Here is a 24448-nt window from a genome sequence, read left to right on the forward strand (position 1 = left end):
TGAGATGGGATCTAGCTATGTTGTCCAGGCTGGTGATTCTTTTACCAAAACCTTCCACCCAGCTTTTAGGCTGAACTTTAGTTAGTGGGGAGAAAGAGGCTGGATATCTCAGAGGAAAAAGTCTTACAGTTTGTCAGCAAAGAACATTTAATAAGTACCACAGACTTATTTATTTTTATGTTAAATTTTTTTAGAATTATTTTACATATCTTAGTGATTTGCTTGCTAGTATAACTGCACCCTGTGCATGCCTGGTGCCTGAAGAGGGCTTTGCATTCTCTGGAACCTGTGCCATGGGTGGTTGTGAGCCAACTTGTGGGGGCTGAGAATTAATCCTGGGTCCTCTCCATAAGCAAGTGCTCCTAACTACTTACTCATCTCTCCAGTTCCCTCCCCATTTATTTTAATGAAAAAAATAAGCAAAACAGAGCCAGGCTCTGGAGAATATGGGAGAGGTTCTGTTCAGGATGTAGGAATTGAGGTGCAGAGGTACACAGAGGTGAATTTGGGGGTGAGTGAATACTGCTGTCAGGGGCTTTGCTTATCTTTGTAGGTCTCTCTAAGAGAGTGGGGTACCTGCGAACATCCCTGTGGTCCAGAACAGTTATCGAAGGAACAAGGGGTAGTATTGGTTGAAGACAAGGAATAGAATTGTGTCAACAAGCATAGTAGTTCGGAGGACAAACTGGGAGACACAAAGCAGAAAAGGATGTGTAGTCTGCAAGAAACCATTCAGGAAGTGTTTCTAAGGGGAAGATAGAATAGGTGATGTGGGGTTACGAACAAGCAGCCTCCATCTACAAACAGGTTTTACGTAGTAAGGAGTACATTGAAGTGAAGCTCAGGATTGAAATATCAGCACTGGAAAGATTGAAACAGCAGGATTGCCAAGAGTTTGAGACCAGCTATGAAGAGAGATTGTGTATCAAAACACAGGGAGAAAAGTCCCTTAGAGTCAAGATTTCACAAGTAAAGGAAATTGAGGGTTGGGGTAAGAAAGGCACTGTTTCAAATTGAAAATGCATTTGCATTCTGATGGCTGAGCGCATAAAGGACTGAAATGGGCATCAGCCCAGAGGTCTTGAACAAGAGGTGCCGCTCCACTTAGATATGCCTAATTTGCTGCATCTGTAAGTAGATGCCAGGCCATGTAACTTACTTTGATTACACAGGTGGGCGGGCAGGCTAGGGTTTTCGTACAGCATAATGGCGGCCGTCTGCGGGAGTTCAGCGGGCGGAACGAATCAGAGCGCCTTTCCTACAACGCCATGTCAGCATCCTGCGGGAGCACAGCAAAGCGATGATGGTTACTGTCAAGCGTAGAGCATTTTCCGTACAGCATCATGGCGTCCCCCAGTGGAGCCGGTCGGCGCAGCACGCCCCAGGGGAAGAGGCGGTCGTAAAGGAGTCGCCACTTCCTGTTCTCCCACCTCCCACCGGCTGTCGTAAAGGGTGAATGGAGAGAGAGTTGTGGGGAGGGGCGAAGGAGGGAGGACAGGGGGCGCGGAGTCAGAGTGGCGCAGCAAGTAGCTGCAGGCGGCGGTGTCGGCGGCAGGGGTTAGGGTAAGGTGGTTCCCTGTGGCGTCCGGGCCCGAAAGGGCCAGGAGATAACCCGGCTGCAACCCGGCCTGCTGGCCCTGGGCCGGAGTCCCCGCCCGGGGCCATGGACCTCAACCGGATCATCCAGGCGCTGAAGGGCACCATAGACCCGAAGCTGAGGATTGCGGCCGAGACGGAGCTGAATCAGGTGAGCAGCGGGCCTGGTTTTTCCTTCTCTTCTCCCTTCCCTGCCTCCCGCCTACCACCGCAGCCTGAGACTCGGACCCCTGCGGAGCTGCTGGAGCACCTGTTGGGCATCCGGTCCTTTCTCGGTGCGCTTGTCCAGCCCACTTGGACAGCACAAAGAAGCTATGAAGCCCTTGCTAGTGTTCTTTGGGTGTGATTTCTTTTCTTCAGCGCGCTTAACGCTGGGACGCCGTGGGAAAATTCACTAGAGCTGAGCTAGCTTTTCTCCGGACCCGCCCTTTTCAGGTGTTGCTGTTGGAAACCCGGTCCCTCGCCTGCTGCTGGCGTGGGGCAGAGTTTTGCTGGAGCGCTGGTCAGTGCTGTCAGAGAGGCTTCTAGGGAGAGCACGCGGTTTCCATGTACCACGTACCCTTTCAAAGACCGGACTATAATACATATTTGAGGCATTTCTTTCCAGTGCTGAAATGTGTGTTATTTTCCCTTTCTTTCTTTTCTTTTGTCTTTTTCTTTCTTTGCGGGGACAGGGTCTCACTATGTAGTGTTAAAAGGCTGGCCTGGAACTCAGAGATCCGCCTGCTGCTTCTGCCTCTGCCCCTAGACTTGTGGGATTAAAGGTGTGCTACCACATCTGGCCCAAATTTCAAGACTGTAATAGTCATAAGCTCCGTTTCTGCACATTTAAGAGGGACCATGGGCCCCTTACTAAAAAGTACAAATTAAAATCTCCTTGCATGACTTGACAATTGTTTGAGGTTGCTACAAGTGTGAGTGATATTACTTAATTAGTCTATCTTAAGGGGCCTCCAGGACCAGTAGCCTCTGCTTCTCTGAGAACAACTGAGCATGCGAATTATGGGGCTTCATCCATGATGCAAAGACTCTGAAAAGCTGGGAGTGGTAACAGGTTTGTATTTTTACTGCCCCCCCCCCCCCCAAGGTGATTCTGTGTCTCCTTAAAGTATAGGCCAGTGTGTCTGTTCTAGTTGAGTTTTAAAAGCATGTCTATTCGAATCTTTGAAAGTGATACTATTAACTGAAAATCTCTGTGAAGTTTACAGTACATGTGAATCCAGGATCCCCAAGAGATAAGAAGGAAAGCTGAGATTCTGTTACTATCTATTTGGCTCTGCTGTAGACTGTTCAAGAATTCTTGAGGCAGGCCCTATGTGGTTTCCAGCCCTGCTCAAGCCTGTAATCCTAACACATACAAAGTTGTGTTGAATGAAAGGCTAAGAAGGATGCTTGATGTTTCGAAAAGGAGTGTGACAGTCACCCTAGAGTAAGAGACACTTAAAGTCAGTGCCTGTCCCAGACTTTGTAGAGTACTGTCTGGAGCAACAGCCGTTAGGTGCATCCTAGGGACTGTTAGTACATCTTACTAGCTACGTGTTAGTAAGAATGCCATGAGGGCAGGACTTGCAACTTGCTGGTGCACACAAGGAAGGCTTCCTGTTTGACACTGCTCTCACCACAGAGCAATAGGTCCCTTTGATAGTGATAAGAGGGAACATAACTTTGATGCTATGTTATGCTCTTTGCCCATAGCCTAACCTTGCCTTCCGATTTGCCAGCATATAAGTGCAGCTTGGTTTGGAAAGCAGAAAAGGCTTGAAGCCTGCAGAACCGGGAGAGGTTCAATCCCATGCTCTCTCTTCATAGTATTTTAATCCAAATTCTGTCTTTACTCTTCCCTGCTCCATATCTATTCATCTCACCAGAGACCGTTTTCTCTGTTACTTGTATTTTAAAGTGTGATACCCCAGGCTTATCCCTAGCACCGCAGAAATCAAACCAAAACAACAAGGTAGCATTTCTGTGCCATTCATTGAGCATCTATATCTTGTACATTCCACGTTTTGGATTGCAATATGCCTTCAATAAGTTTTTGTACTTGGAGTAGAAAGACTAGATGTGATGTTATTTTATTGTTCATGTGATTTTGGTATTGGGTTTGCATGCTTGTCCCTTAGCACCCCTGTGTCATCCTCTCTTGCTGCATGGATGAATAAGTATCCGCTGTAAGGGGTTAGAGTTCAGCTCTTTGACGTCCACCATCCCCCCAGACTAGACTGTCTCCATCTTGCTGTGTAACTGAGAATGCTCTTGTACTTCTTCTGGTCCTCCTGTGTCCACCTCCTGAGTGCTGCACTACTGTGTGGTTCCTGTGGTGCTGGCTCTGGAGCTTGGGGCTTTGGGCATGCCAGGCAAGCACTGTACCAGCAGAACTACACTCCTCCTCATCTGTTTTTCCTTGTGTATTTACTCCTCTTCTTCCTCCTCTTCCCTCCCCCATCTCTTTGAGATAGTGTCTTGCCATATAGCCTAGTCCCCCTACCTCAGTCTCTTGTGTGGTGGGATTATTGTAGGTGTGTACTGTCATGCCTGGCTTTTTGTTTCTTTCGGTGGGAGAGGGGTTTGGACCCAGGATTTTGCTCATGCTAGGTCAACCGTTTACCACTGAACTCTTATTCTCAGCCTTAAGACATTTCATTGTCAAGTTCTGGAATCCCTACTTTATAGATGTGTATGTTTTTTATCTTTTTGCGGTGGTGCTTATTGAACCCAAGATCACACAGGTGAGACATACTCCAAGCTGCATCCTTAGGATCCATCATTTTCTTTGCCCTTAAGGAGTTTGCTTTTAGGAATAACGAGTTACTTGCTGAGTTGTGTTTTAGGCATTGGTGCGAGACTCTACTCAGGAGCTCACAAGCTAGTTGGAGACAGGTTATGAGTTCTGTAGGGAGCAGCCTACAAGTGTGCTGGGATAAATAGATGGGATGGTCACTTTCTAAGGGCGGCCAAGCAGAGGGCAGGAGCAGAAGGTACAGCAGGTTGAGAAATGCTTCATCCGTTCACCCCACCAGCTGGGGTCTGAGGGATTAGTGGGTCAGAGACCAGGAATCTCAAGTCTTGGCATTGAGTGTTCATAAACCATAGGATTTAAGTAAGAAACACAATAGTTTATGTTCAGAAGGCTTCACAGATACAAAGCAGATAGACCCACGAAGTCATTGAGAAACAACTCCTCTTATTTGTTAGAAACTTGGAGCCCAAAGAAGAACAGTGATGGGGTATGATTTGTGAGGGAAGTTGCATGGGAATGCATCTGCATTTGCCTTGATGTTTTAGCTTGCCAAATTAACATCGGTTAAATCAGCAAAGAAGTCAATATTTCAAAGTTCCTTAAAATGGCCAGCGGTTGCAAAACAGGAGTTCTGAAATGTGTACAGTGGCCACAGTTTTAATAAGAAGCATTAGTCTAAGTGTGCAGGTTGTTTTCTGTGTGTATAACAGGTTTGAAGAATTGCGGGGTGATGGTAGTGCAGGCCTTTAATCCCAACACTTGGGATGCAGAGGCAGGTGGATCTCTGAGTTTGAGGCCAATTTAGTCTACAGAGCAAGTTCCAGGATAGCTAAGGCTGTTACACAGAGAAACCCTGTCTTGAAAAACCAAAAAAAAAAAAAAAAAAAAACCAACAAAAACAAAAACCCAACCCAGCAAAAAACAAAACTAAAAAACTGAAGTCAGTTTTTATGATTATAATTAACTATAGATGTTTATTTTTGATTTGATCTTTCACTTGTCAAAAAGCTATAAACCTAAATTATTTTAATAACATATACATTGAAATTGTAGAAGACTGAGTTAAATTCATATTAAAATTTCCTCCATAAAAACTACTGTTAGGCTGCACATGGTGGTGCACTCTTTTAATTCCATCACTCAGGAGGCAGAGGCAGGTGGGTCTCTGTGAGTTCCAGGACAGCCAGGGCTAAACAGTGAACTCTGTCTCAAAAAAACAAAAAAAACAAAAAACAAACAAACAAAAAAACCCCCCAAAACCTAAAAGACCAAACAAACTGCTGTTAAAAACACATCTTTTTTCAAGTCAAGACTTTTTTGAGATCAAGTCTCACTGTATAGCTCTGATTGGTCTGGAACTTGCTAGATATATCTAACTGGTCTTAAACTCAAAGAGATCCACCTGCCTCTGCCTCCAAGTGCTGGGATTAAAGTCATGTGCTGCTGAACTCAACAGGAAGATTTATTCTTAATTGTATGTATAACTAAGAATGCATATGCATAAATAACGTGTATGGGTGTGTATGAACACGTGAGCACGGGCTGCAGAGGCCAGAGTCATCAGATCTCCTGGAGCTTGAGTTACAGGCAGTTATGGGCAGCCTAGCGTGGGTATTGGAAACTGAACTCAGGTGACTGCAAGGGCACCAAGCACTCTTAATGGGTGAGCCATCTCTCCAGTTCTCGTATCTGTTTATTTTCAGACAGGATCTCATGTAACTCAGGCTAACAAATTTGTTTTTATTTAATTTTAATTTATTTTTTTAAATTCTGTGCATGTATATGGGTCTAACTGAAATATATCTCTATATATCTAGAAAATCTAACTAACATGACTACAAGCTTGACTATTATTGGTGACTATCCATTAACAACCTATATTTCCCTCATAAATTATACATTACATTTTAAATGAACTACACAATCACAATACCTTAATCAAGATCAGAAATACATATACATATAACAAAGTTGACCTTAAAATCCATACCAATGCAAATTATTCATATATATATCATATCCCCCTTTAAATGTAAAAGAACATTTATAAACAATATTTGGGAATATGGGCACCTTAGGAGACCTGGATAGAGGTGGGCGGTCCTTGGGCTTCCCACAGGTCAGGGAACCCTGATTGCTCTTCGAGCAGATGAGAGGGAGGGTGACTTGATCGGGGGAGGGGGAGGGAAATGGGAGGAGGTTGCGGGGAGGAGGCAGAAATCCTTAATAAATAAATAAATTAAAAAAAAATTGAGTGGGGCCTGGAGAGATAGATTAGCAATTAAGAGCTGTTGCAGGATATTTGATTATGCTGTGAACCCTGAGATTATGATATTTACTGGAAAAACCTGTTTTCTAGTTGTGGTGTGGCTCAGCCCTAGCACACACCTTTAATCCAAGAAATTTTCTGCTTGAATACTGTGAACAGGATTAAATAAAGTCAAACATAGGTCAAGAGACAGAGCAAGGAACCAGTTGACAGAAAGTAAATATAGGATATGAATATTAAGAAAAAAACCGTAGAGATTAAGAGGGAGTTAGGAGGACAGAGAGACTCACAGGAAGTAGAAGGAAGGGACATTCCGTTTATTTTTTTTTTTTTTTGGTTTTTCGAGACAGGGTTTCTCTGTGGTTTTGGAGCCTGTCCTGGAAGGACATTCCGTTTAAAGAGGTATTTTGAGATGGAGTAAAAGTGAGAGGCTTCTGGGACTTTGGCTGAGGAGGAAGGTCACCTGGGTGCGTTTTCTGTGCTAGAAAACTTTGACCCTAGCATCTGGCTCCTGAGTCCTTGTTAAAACTGAATGATTGACCTTTGTTAAAAACAACACTGGATGCTTTTCCAGAGGACCTGAGTTCAATTCCCAGCACCTGCACGTTGGCCCACAACCATTTGTATTTCCAGTTCCAGGGAATCTGACTCCCTCTTCTGACCTCTGTGGAGACCAGGCACATACATGGTGCACAGACATATATGCAAGCAAAGAACTTATACACATAAAAATAGATTTAAAATAATTTTTGAGTGGGCTAAGCAGTAAGATGGCTTAGTGGGTAAAAGTGCTTGCCCTCCAAACCTGATGCCCAGAGAGAGGTTGATCCCTAGAGCTCATATAAAGATAGATAGAGAGAATAGAGGCCACGGGTTATCTTCAGCATGAGGCCACCTCAGCATGGATGGGCGCGCGCGCGCGCTCACACACACACACACACACAGAATGAATATATATATGTATATATATTTGAGAAAAATGGAGCAGCTGTACTAGCCTAGCTGTGTTTCAAAGGGTGATATCTGAATGGACCCTGTGGAGTGTTCAAGGTCTGAGAATTTTTGAGGCTTCTAGCAATGTCAGTGGGCAGGTCAAGCAGAACTCCAGGAATGTGCAGAGCTGTGGGGTGGTTCGATACTAGACATCTATGCAAAAATATGGTCAGAAGGAATGGGGTTCTCTGTTGGTTGTGCCCATGGCCAGACCTGGAAGCAGATCAGATTAAACAACCTACGGATGAAATGGCCCAGGCAGCAGGCTGAATATGAAGTTGTTAGTGTGGACTCATGAGGCATTGTGATATTGACGGTGCCTGGGAATGCTGGTCCTCTGTGTTGTCCGTGTTTCACTGTCCCTGTGAACCAGCCTCTCTCTCTAGCACGTGGAATCCACTGTCCCTCTGGACCAGCCTCTCTCTAGCACGTGGAATCCACTGTCTCTGTGGGCCAGCCTCTCTCTCTAGCACGTGGAATCCACTGTCCCTCTGGACCAGCCTCTCTCTAGCACGTGGAATCCACTGTCCCTCTGGACCAGCCTCTCTCTCTAGCACGTGGAATCCACTGTCCCTCTGGACCAGCCTCTCTCTCTAGCACGTGGAATCCACTGTCCCTCTGGACCAGCCTCTCTCTAGCACGTGGAATCCACTGTCCCTCTGGACCAGCCTCTCTCTATATCCCGTGGAATCCACTGTCCCTCTGGACCAGCCTCTCTCTCTCTCTAGCACATGGAATCCACTGTCCCTGTGGGCCAGCCTCTCTCTCTAGCACGTGGAATCCACTGTCCCTGTGAACCAGCCTCTCTCTATAGCACGTGGAATCCACTGTCCCTCTGGACCAGCCTCTCTCTATATCCCATGGAATCCACTGTCCCTGTGGGCCAGCCTCTCTCTATAGCACGTGGAATTCACTGACCCTGTGGACCAGCCTCTCTCTATATCCCGTGGAATCCACTGTCCCTGTGGACCAGCCTCTCTCTATATCCCGTGGAATCCACTGTCCCTGTGGGCCAGCCTCTCTATATCCTGTGGAATCCACTGTCCCTGTGAACCAGCCTCTCTCTATATCCCGTGGAATCCACTGTCCCTCTGGACCAGCCTCTCTCTATATCCCGTGGAATCACTGTCCCTCTGGACCAGCCTCTCTCTATAGCACGTGGAATCCACTGTTTCTGTGGGCCAGCCTCTCTCTATAGCATGTGGAATCCACTGTCCCTGTGGGCCAGCCTCTCTCTATAGCACGTGGAATTCACTATCAATGTGTTTTATCTTTTTCTCCTGTGCTGGGGCTTCTGGTTTCTGAAGATGACATTTTGTTTTGTTTTCTGTTTGTCAAAAATACATATCAAGAAAATTAAATCCCAGATAATCTGTGGTAAGTAGGTTATATTAGTTGCTTTTCTTCTTCTAGCAACACAATACCTGATACAAAAAACTTAAGGGAGGAAGGGTTTATTGAGGTTATAGTCCATCATGAGGGGGAAGGCCTGGCATTCAGAGCTTGTAACAGTTGGTCACATTGCAGTCCACAGTAAGGAAGCAGCTTGAGATAAATGCTGGTGTCAAGCTGGCTTGCTGCTTTTTCTTCAGTCCAGGACCCCAGTCCATGTAAGGAGTGTCTTCCCATCTCAATGAACTCAACTACAGGTTCCTTCAGATATGTCCAGAGGCTTGTCTATGAGGCCGATTCTGTCATGAAGACCATCAGTATTGACTCCCACAGAGGTCCAATAAAAGGTTGAGATTGTAAATCCATTAGTAACTCTTAGAGTTGATCAATAAACAGTGAAATATCTCCTTTCAGAGGATAAAGGGTCTAAGAAATTTGTAGAAGAAATGAATGGTCCACAGAAAGTAACAGAGGAAGTATCTTTTAAAATAGTAATAAGATTTTAAAGTTTCAAGGGTTCCTGAGGTAGGTGAATGAACACGCCTGTGCAGGTGTTAGAGGGTTACCTAGACTGTGGAGGACATCATAAAAGTATTCACATTTTTGTTATAAGAAATTTTTCCTCTTTAAAGTATTTTCACAACTTTCATTTTACCTCAGAATTTCTCTAGTTGTTTACAGTTTTTCTTTCATTTGGACAGTAATGTATTCTGTAATGGTGCTAATAGCTATTCTGAGTACCCTATTTTTACAAACATTTCTTTGTAATTTCAGTCCTACAAGATTATTAATTTTGCCCCCAGCTTGCTTCGGATCATAGTCTCCGACCACGTGGAGTTCCCAGTGCGTCAGGCAGGTAAGTTGCCTTTTCAGGTCAATGAGAGTTTCACTTTAAATCTGAATAGTTAAATGCACTGTACAAGACCTGCAAAAGAAAACATTTACTTAATAATAAAAACAACCTTCCAAAAAAAAAAAAAAGACTTGTGCAAGATCATGACAGTCAAAATTCCAACACAGATGCAGGGATGATCCTTAAAGCCCCTCCCCTAGTGGAAGAGCTGCTAGCAGTTGGTTGCTGCTGAGGAGTCACTCTTCTTTGGGGGTGTGGCTCTGTTAAGTTGCTCGTGCCTCACTGGATGTCCACACACCATGCTCATAGGACATCACTTATTAGACTCAGGACTAATAATAACAACAGCAGAACATAAAGAGGACACGGAGATGGGAGGATGATGCCAAAGTGGTCCCTGGGGGAGCTGAATGGAAGTAGTGGTGGGCAGATATGCTCAGTACACGTTATCCGTGGTTGGATGGCTCAGTACACGTTATCCGTGGTCGGATTGCTCAGTATACGTTATCCATGGTTGGATTGCTCAGTACACGTTATCCGTGGTTGGATGGCTCAGTACACGTTATCCGTGGTTGGATTGCTCAGTACACGTTATCTATGGTCGGATGGCTCAGTACACGTTATCCGTGGTCGGATGGCTCAGTACATGTTATCCGTGGTTGGATTGCTCAGTACACGTTATCCATGATTGGATTGCTCAGTACACGTTATCCGTGGTTGGATTGCTCAGTATACGTTATCCATGGTCGGATTGCTCAGTACACGTTATCCATGGTTGGATTGTTCAGTATACATTATCCATGGTCGGATTGCTCAGTACACGTTATCCGTGGTTGGATTGCTCAGTACATGTTATCCGTGGTTGGATTGCTCAGTACATGTTATCCGTGGTTGGATTTTTTTCTTTGCAAACCATCAGCTCCATAATAATGACACTGAGACATTATTAGGTATAAGAGCTCAGCCAATAGTTTAGGCTTGTTTCTCACTAGCTCTTATAATGTAAATTAACCCATATTTTTAATCTGTGTCCTTTTCCATGGCTAGGTTACCTTTAACCATATCTTAACTATGTCCTTTTCCATGGCTAGGTTACCTTTAACCATATCTTAACTATGTCCTTTTCCATGGCTAGGTTACCTTTAACCATATCTTAACCATGTTCTTTTACATGGCTAGGTCACCTTCACTCTGTCCTGCCCATGCTGCTTCCTCTGCATCTCCTGATGTCTCCGCCCTTCTTCTCAGTGTCCTCTGCCTGGAAAATTTGCCTACGTATTATTGTTCAGCTTTTTAATTAAACAGAGTGGCACATATTCACAGTGTACACTAAGATTATTCCACAACAGTTTCCCGATGTCAGTCTGAAAACATGTCTATGATCCCCAGGTCATTTCTGTGTCATCTAGGGATGTCCTCTAGCTTAATGTTGCTCGGACTCCATACGAAACTCTGAGTTCTTCCCATCTCCTCTTCCCGAGTTGGCTTTTTGTACCTGTAAGGTTTTCCATCTCTGTTGGACATCGCATTCCACATGGAAGGCTGTTTAGCCTTTGAGCTCCTTGAGATTGAGTTGAAGTGGTCTTTCTGATTCTCTTAAACTCAGCTGCCATCTACCTGAAGAACATGGTGACGCAGTACTGGCCGGACAGGGAGCCTCCCCCAGGAGAAGCAATCTTTCCATTCAATATCCACGAGAACGACCGGCAGCAGATACGTGACAACATTGTGGAGGGGATAATTCGGTCTCCGGATCTGGTGAGGTAGGCCATGCCCTGTCTGTGATTTGAGGAGGCATTTGACCTCCTTGGTTGGGACTGATTCTTGAGTGTAATCTTCCGCTCTTTGTGTGTGTGTGTGACTGACTCTTGAGTGTAATCTTCCGCTCTTTGTGTGTGTGTGTGTGTGTGAGAGAGAGAGAGAGAGAGACAGACAGACAGACAGACAGACAGACAGACAGGTCTCTTGTATCCCAGACTGGTCGCAAGTGTGCTTCGTCCTCCTGTCTCCATTCTCAAGTACTGGAATTACAGGTTATGATGGATATATGTGGAGTTGGAGCTTCATTCTGGGCGAGTTTTTACCAACTGAGCTACATCTCCAACCCAGGAAGTAAGTTTTTAGTGCCATGTATTGGAGCTTAGCTGTGGAGTCAAGCATCTTGCAATCTTAAAATAGAAATAAATTTACCTCAGCATATGATCCAGTCATTAAGTTTTCCCTGAAATGGAGGGGAGGTCAACAGATGCAATGATGGTGAGGCATAAGGTTGTTTAATATCAGATATTAAAAACAATCATGATGAAAACAGGAAAAGAAAGGAAACTTGAGGGAGGCGGTAACAGGAAGAATAGGCATTGAGTTGTGGTGTAGTTATTTTCTCAGCTAGGGAACACAGGTGTGTGTGCACTGAAGAAAACCTCCTTATTCTCACTGGTTGCCTACAGGCCAGTAGTGTTCCAGGAACCTCAAAACCGTTGTATGTTTATCTGTGAAGACGCTTGTTTCCTGGTCTCCAGAATCTCCCAGTGTTCCTTCAGCAACACACAGGAGTAGCTTCTCCTGCCAGTCTTACACTTACCATGAGGCCCATCTCAAGGTGAAATCTTAAAAAAAGAGAAAAATTTTAGCTATGCTGTACTGCAGTGTTGTTTAAAGGAGCAGCTGCTGGTGGTGGACAGGGTTCCCTGTTTGTTCTGAGACAGTCCTGTGGCTTTGCTCTTCCGATGCCCTAAAGACCCCTGAAGACACTTGTTCTTATTGTCTGATTTTGTCTGAAAGTATTGAAGAGAAGATTGATTTGGTACTATAAGGAAGACAGAATATGCTGCTTAAGTTTTTCTAGTTGTTGTGGATCTAAGTTATTGGATATTCAACTGAACATCATTTTTTTTTATCAATTTGGAATCCCGGGACTGAGGGTGTAGCTCAGCTGGTTCAGGGCTCTCCTAGCATGAGGCGTTGGGCTCATTCCCAGCGCTGCGTACAATGGTGTGGTACATGTGGTGCATGTGTGGATCCCAGCGCTGTGTACAATGGTGTGGTGCATGTGGTGCGTGTGTGGATCCCAGCGCTTGAGATGTAGCAGCAGGAGGGTCAAAAGTGTAAGGTCATCTTCGGCTACATATTGCATTGGATGTCAGTCTGGGCTACATAAAACCTTCTCACAAAACTACAGTTTGGAATGCTAATTTTGTCAGGTTAATTTTCTAATCAAATAGCCTCATGTAGACATACTTGGTAGCAGTGGTCATTTGTAGAAGGAACACTTTTGTTTCCCTTTCGTTATCTTCTCAATATTAATCACAAATGAAATCCCACTGAAGAGGTGATGCCTGCACTAAGTGCCGTGGGACAGCATCTTGTCAAAGTGGAGGAAGTATTCCTCTCTTTCTGTTATTTCTTTGATTGATTTTTTTTTCCTCACTTATTTCTTTGGAGGTGGTTCCTAGATTTCCCCTTTGCAGAAATTCCCTAGCAAATCTATATTTGTTTTACTCAAAGTACAAAATTTAGCGTGTGTTTTCACTATGTTTATCCACTTGATAGATATGTGTATGTGTATGCATACACCTTGTACTTAGAGAGATGCTCTACCAATGAGCCACACACCAGCCCTAGGCTTGCCCATTCGGTAGATATATGTCTATCTGTGTGTCTGCCTATCTGTCTATATTTGGGTGCCTGCCTGTCTGTCTTGTCTATCCATCGTCTATATGTTTGCATATCTCTCTGTATATATTTATGTGTGTGTGTATCACCTATCTCTGAATGTGTATATATAATCTGTATCTTATTATTCCTTTTCTCTGTGTGTCTCTGTCTCTCTGTTTGTCTTTCTCTGTGTGTGTGTGCTATAGATCAGACCCAAGACCCTATACATGCCTCTCTTTCTGGATATGAAGACCCAAATATAAAATAAGTAACAATTTTTACAAAGTCAAGATAGATTTTTTGCATACTTTGATTTTTTGATAGTCTTTAAATTAATTAATTTTTAAAATTTTATTTATACTTTTATGTGTGAGTGCTATCAGATCCTATTATAGATGGTTGTGAGCCACCATGTGGTTGCTGAGAATTGAACTTAGGACCTCTCAAAGAGCAGCCAGTGCTCTTAACCACTGAGCCATCTCTCCAGTCCTTGAATTTATTTTTTTAAGTTCATTAAAAAATACCTTTAGGATAAGACGAAAGTTTCATATATTTGAGGAGTTCCCCAATTCTGTTTATTTTCAGTAGAGTGAGCCACTGAGGTTTTTAATATGATCACTTTTCCTTATACCCCACCAGGTATACAGTAGTTTCTGTTTACAATATATACATTGTATCCCTTGTGATTACATCCGTCTAGATGCATCTAGATGAACATCTTAGGTATAAAGACACTCTGGTGTTCACACAAGTTTGAACTTACAAATGACACATTTCTCAATGTTGTTCACACTCAGTGGTGTCTGACTGTAGGTGAATAACAGGGAAAGGGAGTTAAAGAACTTGATAACAGTATTGTCGTTCTTCCTCAGTGGTGTCTGACTGTAGGTGAATAACAGGGAAAGGGAGTTAAAGAACTTGATAACAGATTGTCGTTCTTCCTTAGTGGTGTCTGACTGTAGGTGAATAACAGGGAAAGGGAGTTAAAGAACTTGATAACAGATTGTCGTTCTTCCTTAGTGGTGTCTGACTGTAGGTGAGTTACAGAACTTGATAACAGTATTGTAGTTCTTTCGTGGACGGTACTCCTGACTGCTTGCATGTGGATTTTCTCTCCCGCCTTACAGAGTCCAGTTAACCATGTGTCTCCGAGTCATCATTAAGCATGATTTTCCTGGTCATTGGCCTGCGGTGGTCGACAAGATGGACTACTACTTACGGTCACCCAACAGTGGGAACTGGCTTGGCAGTTTGCTGTGCTTGTATCAGCTGGTGAAGACCTATGAGTAAGTTCATCCTCCTGGCCAGCGGGAGCCGGTGTCCTGTGGACTCGGGCTCAGAGAGTGGCCGTCACTGTGGAGATGCCGAGTCAGCATGTGACTGTGTTCCCTTGCTGCTCTCAGGGTTTCTGGTGTACACTGCTGATTTCTGAGGTGGGGAGCGCATACTTTCTTTATATTTTGGGGTTGTTTTAGGATGAACATTGCTTTTGTATGTGCAATCCTGTAGTTTTCCTTTGCTTTGAGACAGGGTGTTACTTGGTAGCTCCAGCTGGCCTTGAACCCACAGCCATCCTCCTGCCTCAGCTTCTTGAGTGCTGACATTACCACCCAGGTAGTTTTCCTTCTTTAAGTTTTATAGGATTTCTGTTTAGAAAATATTTTAGATTGGCAGCAATAGAAGTGGTTGTGAGCACCAGGCTTATAAAGTATATTCGCTCTCCATGTAGGATGATATGAGAACGTTTTCTCTGTTGTTTGCTGTACAGTATCATGTTTAAACTGGCAGATCAGTTTTCATTTTATAGAATGAATTATGATTTGATATTAACTACTAGAAAACTTCCCATATAAAATTACTAGATAGTTGGACTTTTCTCTCTTCTCTTCTCTTCTCTTCTCTTCTCTTCTCTTCTCTTCTCTTCTCTTCTCTTCTCTCTCTCTCTCTCTCTCTCTCTCTCTAATTAGCTGCCACCCAAGTCTTATACCTCACCCTAACTTTTATGGAAGCGTCCCGGTGAACTTTTACATTTTCTATCTGATTTCTGTGTCTGAGGTCTATCTACAGCAGCTGCCAAAGAAAGTATGTTCTACTTGATGATATGCTCTCTCTCCCTTTCCCTCCCTCCCTCCCCACCTCTCTCTCTCCTTCCTCCTCTCCGTCCCTTCCTTTTTCACTGATGCACAGCAAACCAATCCAGGACCTTGTTATGGGAGCCACATTTCCAGCTCTTGGCGTTTTGAGACAGGTTTGCTTTCTAAGTTCAGGCTGGCCTTGGAAATCGACATCCTTCTGACTTTACTTCCCAAGAACTGGGATCGCAGGTGTTCAGTTTGAGACTCTCAGACTAGTCCAAACCTTTTAAGAAGGATTTTGTGTCTGCCTGAACCAAGACCTTCTCCTTCCAACCTTATTGCAGCAACTACATAGAAAACTGAAGCTCGCTTTTACATGGTCTGGTTTCATGTGGTTCGTCATTGTTTATAGCTCACTGGGAAGGAGAGACGTCACCACCTTCTTTATTCTGTCTCCTTCGCTCATGCAGATATAAGAAAGCAGAGGAAAGGGAGCCTCTCCTGGCAGCCATGCAGATATTTCTGCCTCGAATTCAGCAGCAAATCCTGCAGCTACTTCCCGATGCCTCCCATTACTCTGTGTCGCTGCAGAAACAGATCCTGAAGATCTTCTATGCGCTCGTTCAGGTCAGTTCTACTTCAGAAGATAAACATGGAGCCTTGTCATTATTTAGAATCACACACGTTAAGGTTTATTTATTTTTATTTCATGTGCATTAGTGTTTTGCCTGCGTACATGTTTGTCTCAAGGTGCCAGATCCCCTGGATTGGAGTCACAGACAGTTGTGAACTGCTGTGTGGGTGCTGGGAATTGAACCTAGGTCCTTTGGGAAAACAGTGCTTTTAACCACTAAGCCATCTCTCAAGCCCCAAGAATATATTTTTACCTTAGGAGAATCAGGCTCCCAGAAATTAACTCAGCCACGATCACTGAGTATCCAAGGTTCAGTCTGGTGTCTGTGGGCTGTTTTCTCAGAAACCAGGTGTTGCTTAAGCTTAAATTCCAGGTGCCCGTCTACAGGTCAGCTGTGGTTATAGGAGGAGGAGAACACAGAGTTCTTCTTCATGGGAAATCACATGGATTGATGCCTTCCTCTTCTTCAGCCAACTTTAAGCCAATACAGATTTAGCTGCTTATTTTTGTGGGAGGGTCCCTGTTGGCCCATCAGGTGGGTCAAAACAATCGTGGTGGGTAAGAATGAAACTCGGCTCAGCCCAGTTTTGGTAATAAATGATGGGCCAAGACTTCTTGGAGTCTGACCCAGCTCATTTTACTTTGGTCATATTTAATCACAGCACAATTTTGGAAAAAGTATTCAGATAACAACTCAGCCTCATGAGTATGACAAAGCTTAAGGCATCTTTACATTGAAGTTCTTAGCAAAGTACATATGACTTCATCCCCAAGATGGTTTCTTGTTGTCTTAGAAACAGTGCTCAGGATAAGGGTGTCTGAGGTCAACAAACACCTGCAGGAGTCAGGATAACGTAGAAGTCACTTAGGCTGTTGTAAAGTACAAATGACATCTTTCAAGGATGTTTCCTGGCTTAGAAGTAAAGCTCAAGGTTTCAGGGGGAAAAGTCTGGGATAAACAAAGTCTGGGGCCTATAGGCGGAGCCTGTCTCAGCAGGTAGCAAAGGATTGTCAGTTTGTAAACTGTATTTGCCTCCAGCATTCCAGGAAACGGCTAAGTATTTACTCCCTTTGGAGAGATCCAGGGCTTAGCTGGGTGCACAAGGCCTTTTTGCCCTCCACATATTTTCTCTGATTTAAGCCAATCCTCTTTTCTAATGTGGAAACTATAAGGGATACTAATATGGTAATTAAAAATAATTAGAAGATAAAGATGAAATGTCTTTAAAATTTGAGAATATTGGGGCTGGAGAGATGGCTCAAAGGTTAAGAGCATTGCCTGCTCTTCCAAAGGTCCTGAGTTCAATTCCCAGCAACCACATGGTGGCTCACAACCATCTGTAATGAGGCTTGGTGCCCTCTTCCGGCCTGCAGGCATACACACAAACAGAATATTGTATACATAATAAATAAATAAAATAAATATTTAAAAAAAATTGAGAATATTTAACAATGAATCCTTGAAAAACTTGAGTAAATGATTTGGCCTAGGAAGAAGCACTGGGGTCAGCCAATTGTGACGATGGAGTAGAGGCTCTTTTCTGAGCTTTCTTGATAATTCCTCGTGACTTGAGGGTGGTTTAGTTTAGCTAGGGCGGCAGGGGAGGTTGGACTTGCTCATTTCATTTTGACTTGGGTGTCTTCCCTCATAAAGTTAAAAAAATTTTTTGGGGGGTGTGTTTTCTGAGATAGGGTCTTTCTGTGTAGCCCTGACTGTCCTGGAACTCAGAGATCTAACTGCCTCTGCCTCCCGAGTACTGGGATTAAAAGTGTGGCCACCTCACCTGGCCTCATACTTGTTTAATAAAGGCAGATTTTTTTTTTCCAGAACAAAAGGAAGGAAGGTGTTCTCACAAGAGAGAAGAAAGTAGGCTATCAGGAAAATACATTCCCCCACATTTCTGAAGTGTTTGGGAGGAAAGCTGCATGTCTGTCTTGTAGAGTTAGTGTTAGAGTTCTCTCCCAGCAAACCTTCTTTATGCTGGGCCATTGTAACAACAACAATAATAGTCCATGTGCTTTTCCTACTGGGTAAACAGAGCCCAGGCACTGGTCGGTAACGTGAAGGCTCCTGGAGTGAGTTTTCTGTGGTGGTTTTTATCTACTTGGCTTACAAGTAGGGCAAAAAAATCATTTAAACACATAAAAAGAAAACAAAAGATGAACCGCTCTAACATCTTTAACTGTTCTGGTAATCTGTCATTTATAAATACAGCAGTGTGCTCCTTTGCAGGCAAAATTAAAAGTAATTGAGCCGCGAAACTGCAATCATGATGTGAGGGAGAATTGCCTGGCTGGGGTCTAGAAGGCCCAGATGAACAGCTCGTAAATGTCTAATTCCGTGAGACTGATTTTGTCTTAAGCAGCATTTATCTGTGTATGAACTTGGTTCCTCCAAACATTTGCCGGGAGTCACCACTTTCTGCCTAACCCCCTGCCTGCGCCTCCTCTGGACCCTCGTGCAAGGCCAAATGCCTTGCTCCCACAGAAGGAAGTGTGTAGTAATATGGATGGCAGGGCTGCGTCCCCAAACACCCCAGCCGCCTGCCCGGCTAGTTTATGCCCCGAAATAATTACACAGACACTGTATTCATTTAAACACTGCTTGGCCCTTAGCTCTATCCCTTACTGGCTAATTCTCACATATTAATTTAGCCCATTTCTAATCATCTGTGTAGCGCCCCTAGGTGCGCTTACCGGGAAGATTCTAGCCTAAGTCCATCCTGGGTCGGAGCTTCATAGCGTGCGTCTTCCCTGGAGCAGGTAGCATGGTGTCTCTCCTGCGTCTGCTCCGGAGAGGAGAGCTGTCGAGTCTGACCTCACTTCCTCTTCCTCCCAGCGTTCTGTTCTGTTTACTCCACCCACCTAAGGGTGAGCCTATCAAATGGGCCTAGCAGTTTCTTTATTGCTTAGCCAAAGAAATCAACAGATTGATATATGACACTCCCACATCACTTCCCCTTTTTCTGTTTAAACAAAAAAAGGAAGGCTTTAACCTTAACATAGCAAAATTACATATAACAAAACAGTTATCAAGTAAAAGTTACATCAGAAACATTTATACATATAACAAAATTGACCATAAATCTCTATCAATAAAGCAAAATCTATACTAATGCAAATTATTCATGTCTATATCATATCCCCCTTTAAATGTAAAAGAACTTATAAACCATATTTGGGAACATGGGCGCAGTTTTTTCTCTCCAAACTGCTTCCTGCTGAATGGGGGCGTCGTTAATTAGGTCTTTCATGGTATAACCTGTGTGCTAGTTTCATCTCAGTTGGCAGTTGAGCAAAGCAATTTTCTGAAGATGTTCACAGCAAACCTTCAGGAGGACGTGGTCCATCATACCAAATCAGAATAGAAGAAATGAACAGGGTCTCATCCTCTGTGAAAACAAAAGAAGACTCTCTCCAAAGCATCATATCCTTAGACCCAAATTCTGAAATCGTAATACCCTTATATCCATTCTGGTTTAGCTTGGCAGCACATGTAATGAAATGTTTCTCTGTACTTAGCTCCTTCACAGTCAAAAATTTTAAAGAAAACACAATGTACATAATCCAGACTCTTTGTGAATTTTTCATTTTTATGCGGCTTATTTTTATTTATATCTATAACTATCTGTACTCTGTCTCTTTAAAGACTTTACTTTTACTTTTTTCTTTTTAAACCATTAACTTTATTCTCTATATTCTTTTTCTTCTCTCTCCCAAGCCTACGTACATTCATCCAACAGTGTGACTCATTTAGTGGTCTGAATCTGTCCTATTGTGAATCTGCAATTTTTTACTATCCAGGAGCACTTTTGATTTGCGCCTTTAAATCACTAGACGCTTAAGAATCTAAGCTGCGACATTTCTAGGTTAACTTTTTGCTTTTTGAGCGCATATCTTTGACCTGGAATAACCCTGTAGACCAGGCTGTCTTTGAACTCTCAGAGATCCGCCTGTCTCTGCCTCCCAGGCATTGGGATTAAAGGTGTTTGCTACTACTTAAACTCACAGACATCTGTTTGTCTCTGCCTTCTAGGCACTGGGATTAAAGGCGTGTGCTACCACACCTTGAAGTCACAGAGGTCTATCTCCCTCTGCCTCCCAAGTGTTGGGATTAAAGGTGTGTACTGCGACACACAACAACTCTCTTCCTTTTTTTGTTTTTTGCTTTAAGAACTTCAACTTTCAGCTTGCATATATTTTTAACACACTTTAAACCATTCAGAAATTTTCTCTGTCTTTGAATCTCTCTTTACTGTATATCTCTTTTTCTGACCACAAGAGCCTTTAATTTACCAAGCAGTCTCAGTAGGACTAAAGGCGTGGCTTTGACGGCTGGATCCTTAGCTTTCCAGCCTCATGGCTGAGGTACTGGCTGTAACCAATGTTTATAGCTACAACTGGCATTTCAAGGTCCCTGCCAGCCAGCGAGCTACAACAGACAACACTCAAGTACTCTCTCGGTAGCCGGCCCTCCTGCCTCAAACAGTCAAAGTTTGCCCTGGCAGGATGACCCAGAAAGCCGGCATTTTAAAACAACACAGGTTTGTTCCTGCTGCTGAGTCAGGAAAATTTCAAAATGGAGGACGTACCATTTTGTGCTAGCTCTGGGGCCACCAGGTAAGAGCGGCACTCAGCACTTTAATTCTGAGACTGAGCACGCAGCACAGAAATTCTTTTCATCCAAGTTACGTCAAAATCTGACACACAGAGCACTGCGCAGTCTGAAAACACGTCTCTGTATGGCGACAGGAATCCGCCATGCTCTTCCGCCTGCCTAAGCCTGATTCGGCCATCTTCCCAGGAGCAGGCGGGGAGCTCTGAGTCATCGTCACGGTCTCAGAGCTCTCTCCTTCCGATCCCAAGCGGGAACACAAACATAAAGCCAGAGTTTGTACTAACGGCACAGCCCCAGGAAGCCACGCTTTGAAATGACGCAGCGTTTTTCTGCTGCTCTTGCCAAATCAGGAAATCTCTCTACAGCACGCCACCAACAAACAGCAAAAATCTGTGTTAAACTCTCTCTCCCTTATTTTTAAGCCTTCTCAAGTTTTTTGTGGACTCAGTTAGCCACACGTCTGGGCGTCATTTGTAGTAATATGAGCGGCGGCGGGGCTGCGTCCCCAAACACCCCAGCCGCCTGCCCGGCTAGTTTATGCCCCGAAATAATTACACAGACACTGTATTCATTTAAACACTGCTTGGCCCTTAGCTCTATCCCTTACTGGCTAATTCTCACATATTAATTTAGCCCATTTCTAATCATCTGTGTAGCGCCCCTAGGTGCGCTTACCGGGAAGATTCTAGCCTAAGTCCATCCTGGGTCGGAGCTTCATAGCGTGCGTCTTCCCTGGAGCAGGTAGCATGGCGTCTCTCCTGCGTCTGCTCCGGAGAGGAGAGCTGTCGAGTCTGACCTCACTTCCTCTTCCTCCCAGCGTTCTGTTCTGTTTACTCCACCCACCTAAGGGTGAGCCTATCAAATGGGCCTAGCAGTTTCTTTATTGCTTAGCCAAAGAAATCAACAGATCGATATATGACACTCCCACATCAGAAGTGTGGCCTTTCTTTTTTTGAGGCAGGATCCCACAGTGTGGTCTCATAGGGCCTCAGACTCAGTCTTCCTGCCTCAGCCTTCTGAGTGATGGGATTACATGTGTGAGCCACCATGCCTGGCTTATATGAACTTTACATCCATGGTCGCCTCTTCCCCCTTCACTATTTGCCCCTCCTGCTCTTGAACTCAGGTTTTCCAGCTGCAATGTGAGTTGTGTGAGACAGCAGCGATGTCTCTTTTAGGGTCATGTCCTCAGCTCTTAGCTAGGGACGATGGGACAGTGGGCATGGAGGCGGGTCCCCTCAGCTCATGGTTTTGTCCTCAGCTCCTAGCTGGGGACAGTGGGACAGTGGGCATGGAGTCGGGTCTCCACAGCTCATGATTATGTCCTCAGCTCTTAGCCAGGGACGGTGGGACAGTGGGCATGGAGGTGGTTCCCCACAGCTCATGATTATGTCCTCAGCTCTTAGCTAGGGACGGTGGAACAGTGGGCGTGGAGGTGGGTCCCCTCAGCTCATGATTATGTCCTCAGCTCTTAGCTAGGGACGGTGGGACAGTGGGCGTGGAGGTGGGTCCCCATAACTCACCGCATAGCAGAGGTGATAGAAACCTGAGCAATAGTCATTGATGGTGTTGGGCCATACACTGAGGACGGGAATTGAAAAAAAGCTTCATGTGTGTTTATGAAGGGAAGGTTTTCATCAGAGTGCTTATAATTAAAAGTTGGATACATGAAGTAAAATAACCCAAGATATTATGTGAAATAAATGGGACATTATTGATAGTAATCTTTTTTTTAAAGGTAGACAAGGGAAACAACTAACTAATGTGTGTATTTCTAAATTTAAAAGATTTATGTATAAAAGCCTGGGGTAGGTTGTACGTGTCTGTGATCCTCCTGTTTGCAGAGTAGAGGGGAAAATTAGGATCTCAAGGCTCTCTTTGGCTCCATTGAAGCCTGCTTGGGTTACAGGAGACCCTGTTTCAAAACGCATCCAACCAGTCAACCTGACAAACAGAAAAAGAATCTGGGGAGTAACCCAGGTGTTAGAGTTCTTACCTAGAATGTAGAAACCCTGGGGTCAGTCCCCTGTGCTGGAGGCCGGAGAAACAGGAGTTCAAGGTCATCCTCCTTGGGTGATTTTGAGGCTAGCCTGGGATATGTGAGCACTTGTTGCCTCCCATCCCCCAAAAGTATATATTTGATTATGCATTTTTTAAAGTTAAATTTTAGGTTGAATCACGAATTGCTGTTTCTCGCTCAAATGTTAGCTATTTTGTATAAGTTAGCCTTCTGATATAAGATATTGATTTTTATGGGCAGGAGGGCTGACTTCCTACTGCTGCTCTGTTTTCCAGTATGCGCTGCCTCTTCAGCTGGTGACTCACCAGACCATGACAACCTGGATGGAGATCTTTCGGACCATCATCGATAGGACAGTCCCTCCGGTATGCAGGGGCTCCGAGGGTTTGCTCTTTGAAAAACAAAAACCACTGTCATATTAGCTAATAAAAATAGCATAATACATAATTAATAATGTTCACTTTTAGAAAGTCAGATCACCAAGCATATTAAAACAGTAACTGTTTGCTTAAACTGGTTAAAACATTTTAGACCTTGCTACATATCTCTCTAGTTTTTTTTTCTGCATGCATATTTAGAATTTTACTTATAAAAATAGTATATGTAGCTATTCCTTCATATTTTTTTGTCAAAAATGAAATATATATTAATACTTTTGTGGTTATAACTTTTTTTAAATTAATTTTTATTTTATATTTAAAATATTTTAGTGTGTGTATGAGTGTGTATAGGTGCTATGTTGTATGGGAGTACACCATGGTGTGTGTGTAGAGGTCAGAGGGACCCTTGTGGGTCTTTCTTTCCACTTTGTGGTTCTTGGGGCTCAAACTCAGATCATCAAGGTTGGTAGTAGACACCTTTACCTACCGAACCGTCTTGCTGGCCCTCGACCGTTTTTATACTGTCATATTTATGGAATGCCTCATTGCTGGATATTTGGGTAGTTTTAATGTCTAAGCTTTTATCTCTTGAGAATGTAGTTTAGTGCTTGACTGGAGTGGAACTCAATGGCAGAGTGGTTGCTTCCTGAAAGTGTTGGGCTTTTGGCAGGCTGTACCAAAATGCCTTTTCATCATATTTAGCATGCTTTTATGGTATCTTACAATATGTTTTTCATAGTTACCTTTTATAGTATATAGACGTTTATTGACTAAAGGGCATGTGTTTCTCATGAAGACGTACATTTATTTAGTAGAAATATTTACTGTTATCCACAGACCGTTATGGTTTTGTTATATTTTATCAATTACTATTCATTCCAACAACCTTGAATAGTTGGGCTTAGGCGTGTACTTTGATTGACAGGTAGAAAAAGTATCTCAGTGTGGTCTGTGGTAGCAACAACAGTACCTTTTCATCTGTCAAATTAATCTTTGTATTTTAAAAACTTGAGTTGGCCTGAAAATGTTCGCTATTCTTTTTGTGTCCATATCTTTTATTTATTTAGGTTGAGTCCAGGGCCTTTCACATGCTAATCATACTGCTCCTTGTTGTCCTCATCTTCTCCATTGTCCACATTTGAAACAAATTATTTCAAGTTTTAGTATGTCCATACAGCAGTACACAGTGCAGTGGGTTTTGGCAACAGTCTTGTTGTGTTGCCTACA

At 43.7% G+C, this 24448-nt stretch overlaps 1 protein-coding gene across 2 annotated transcripts in view; it reads left to right on the plus strand.

Annotated features, from left to right (window-relative positions):
- The first annotated feature begins 1459 nt into the window (after positions 1-1459).
- The window catches only part of Ipo8 (importin 8), a 72569-nt gene continuing 49580 nt past the window's right edge, over positions 1460-24448 (plus strand). For both annotated transcript variants that reach the window (XM_075982228.1, XM_075982229.1), the window contains exons 1-6: positions 1460-1747; positions 9762-9843; positions 11447-11603; positions 14622-14780; positions 16040-16196; positions 23117-23206. In XM_075982228.1, coding sequence (XP_075838343.1) covers positions 1664-1747; positions 9762-9843; positions 11447-11603; positions 14622-14780; positions 16040-16196; positions 23117-23206 — 729 coding nt within the window. In that variant the 5' untranslated portion in view covers positions 1460-1663. The remainder of the gene's footprint in view (positions 1748-9761; positions 9844-11446; positions 11604-14621; positions 14781-16039; positions 16197-23116; positions 23207-24448) is intronic.

The sequence above is a fragment of the Microtus pennsylvanicus genome, chromosome 8 (assembly GCF_037038515.1).
Source record: "Microtus pennsylvanicus isolate mMicPen1 chromosome 8, mMicPen1.hap1, whole genome shotgun sequence".
In the NCBI taxonomy this organism is placed as follows: Eukaryota; Metazoa; Chordata; class Mammalia; order Rodentia; family Cricetidae; genus Microtus; species Microtus pennsylvanicus.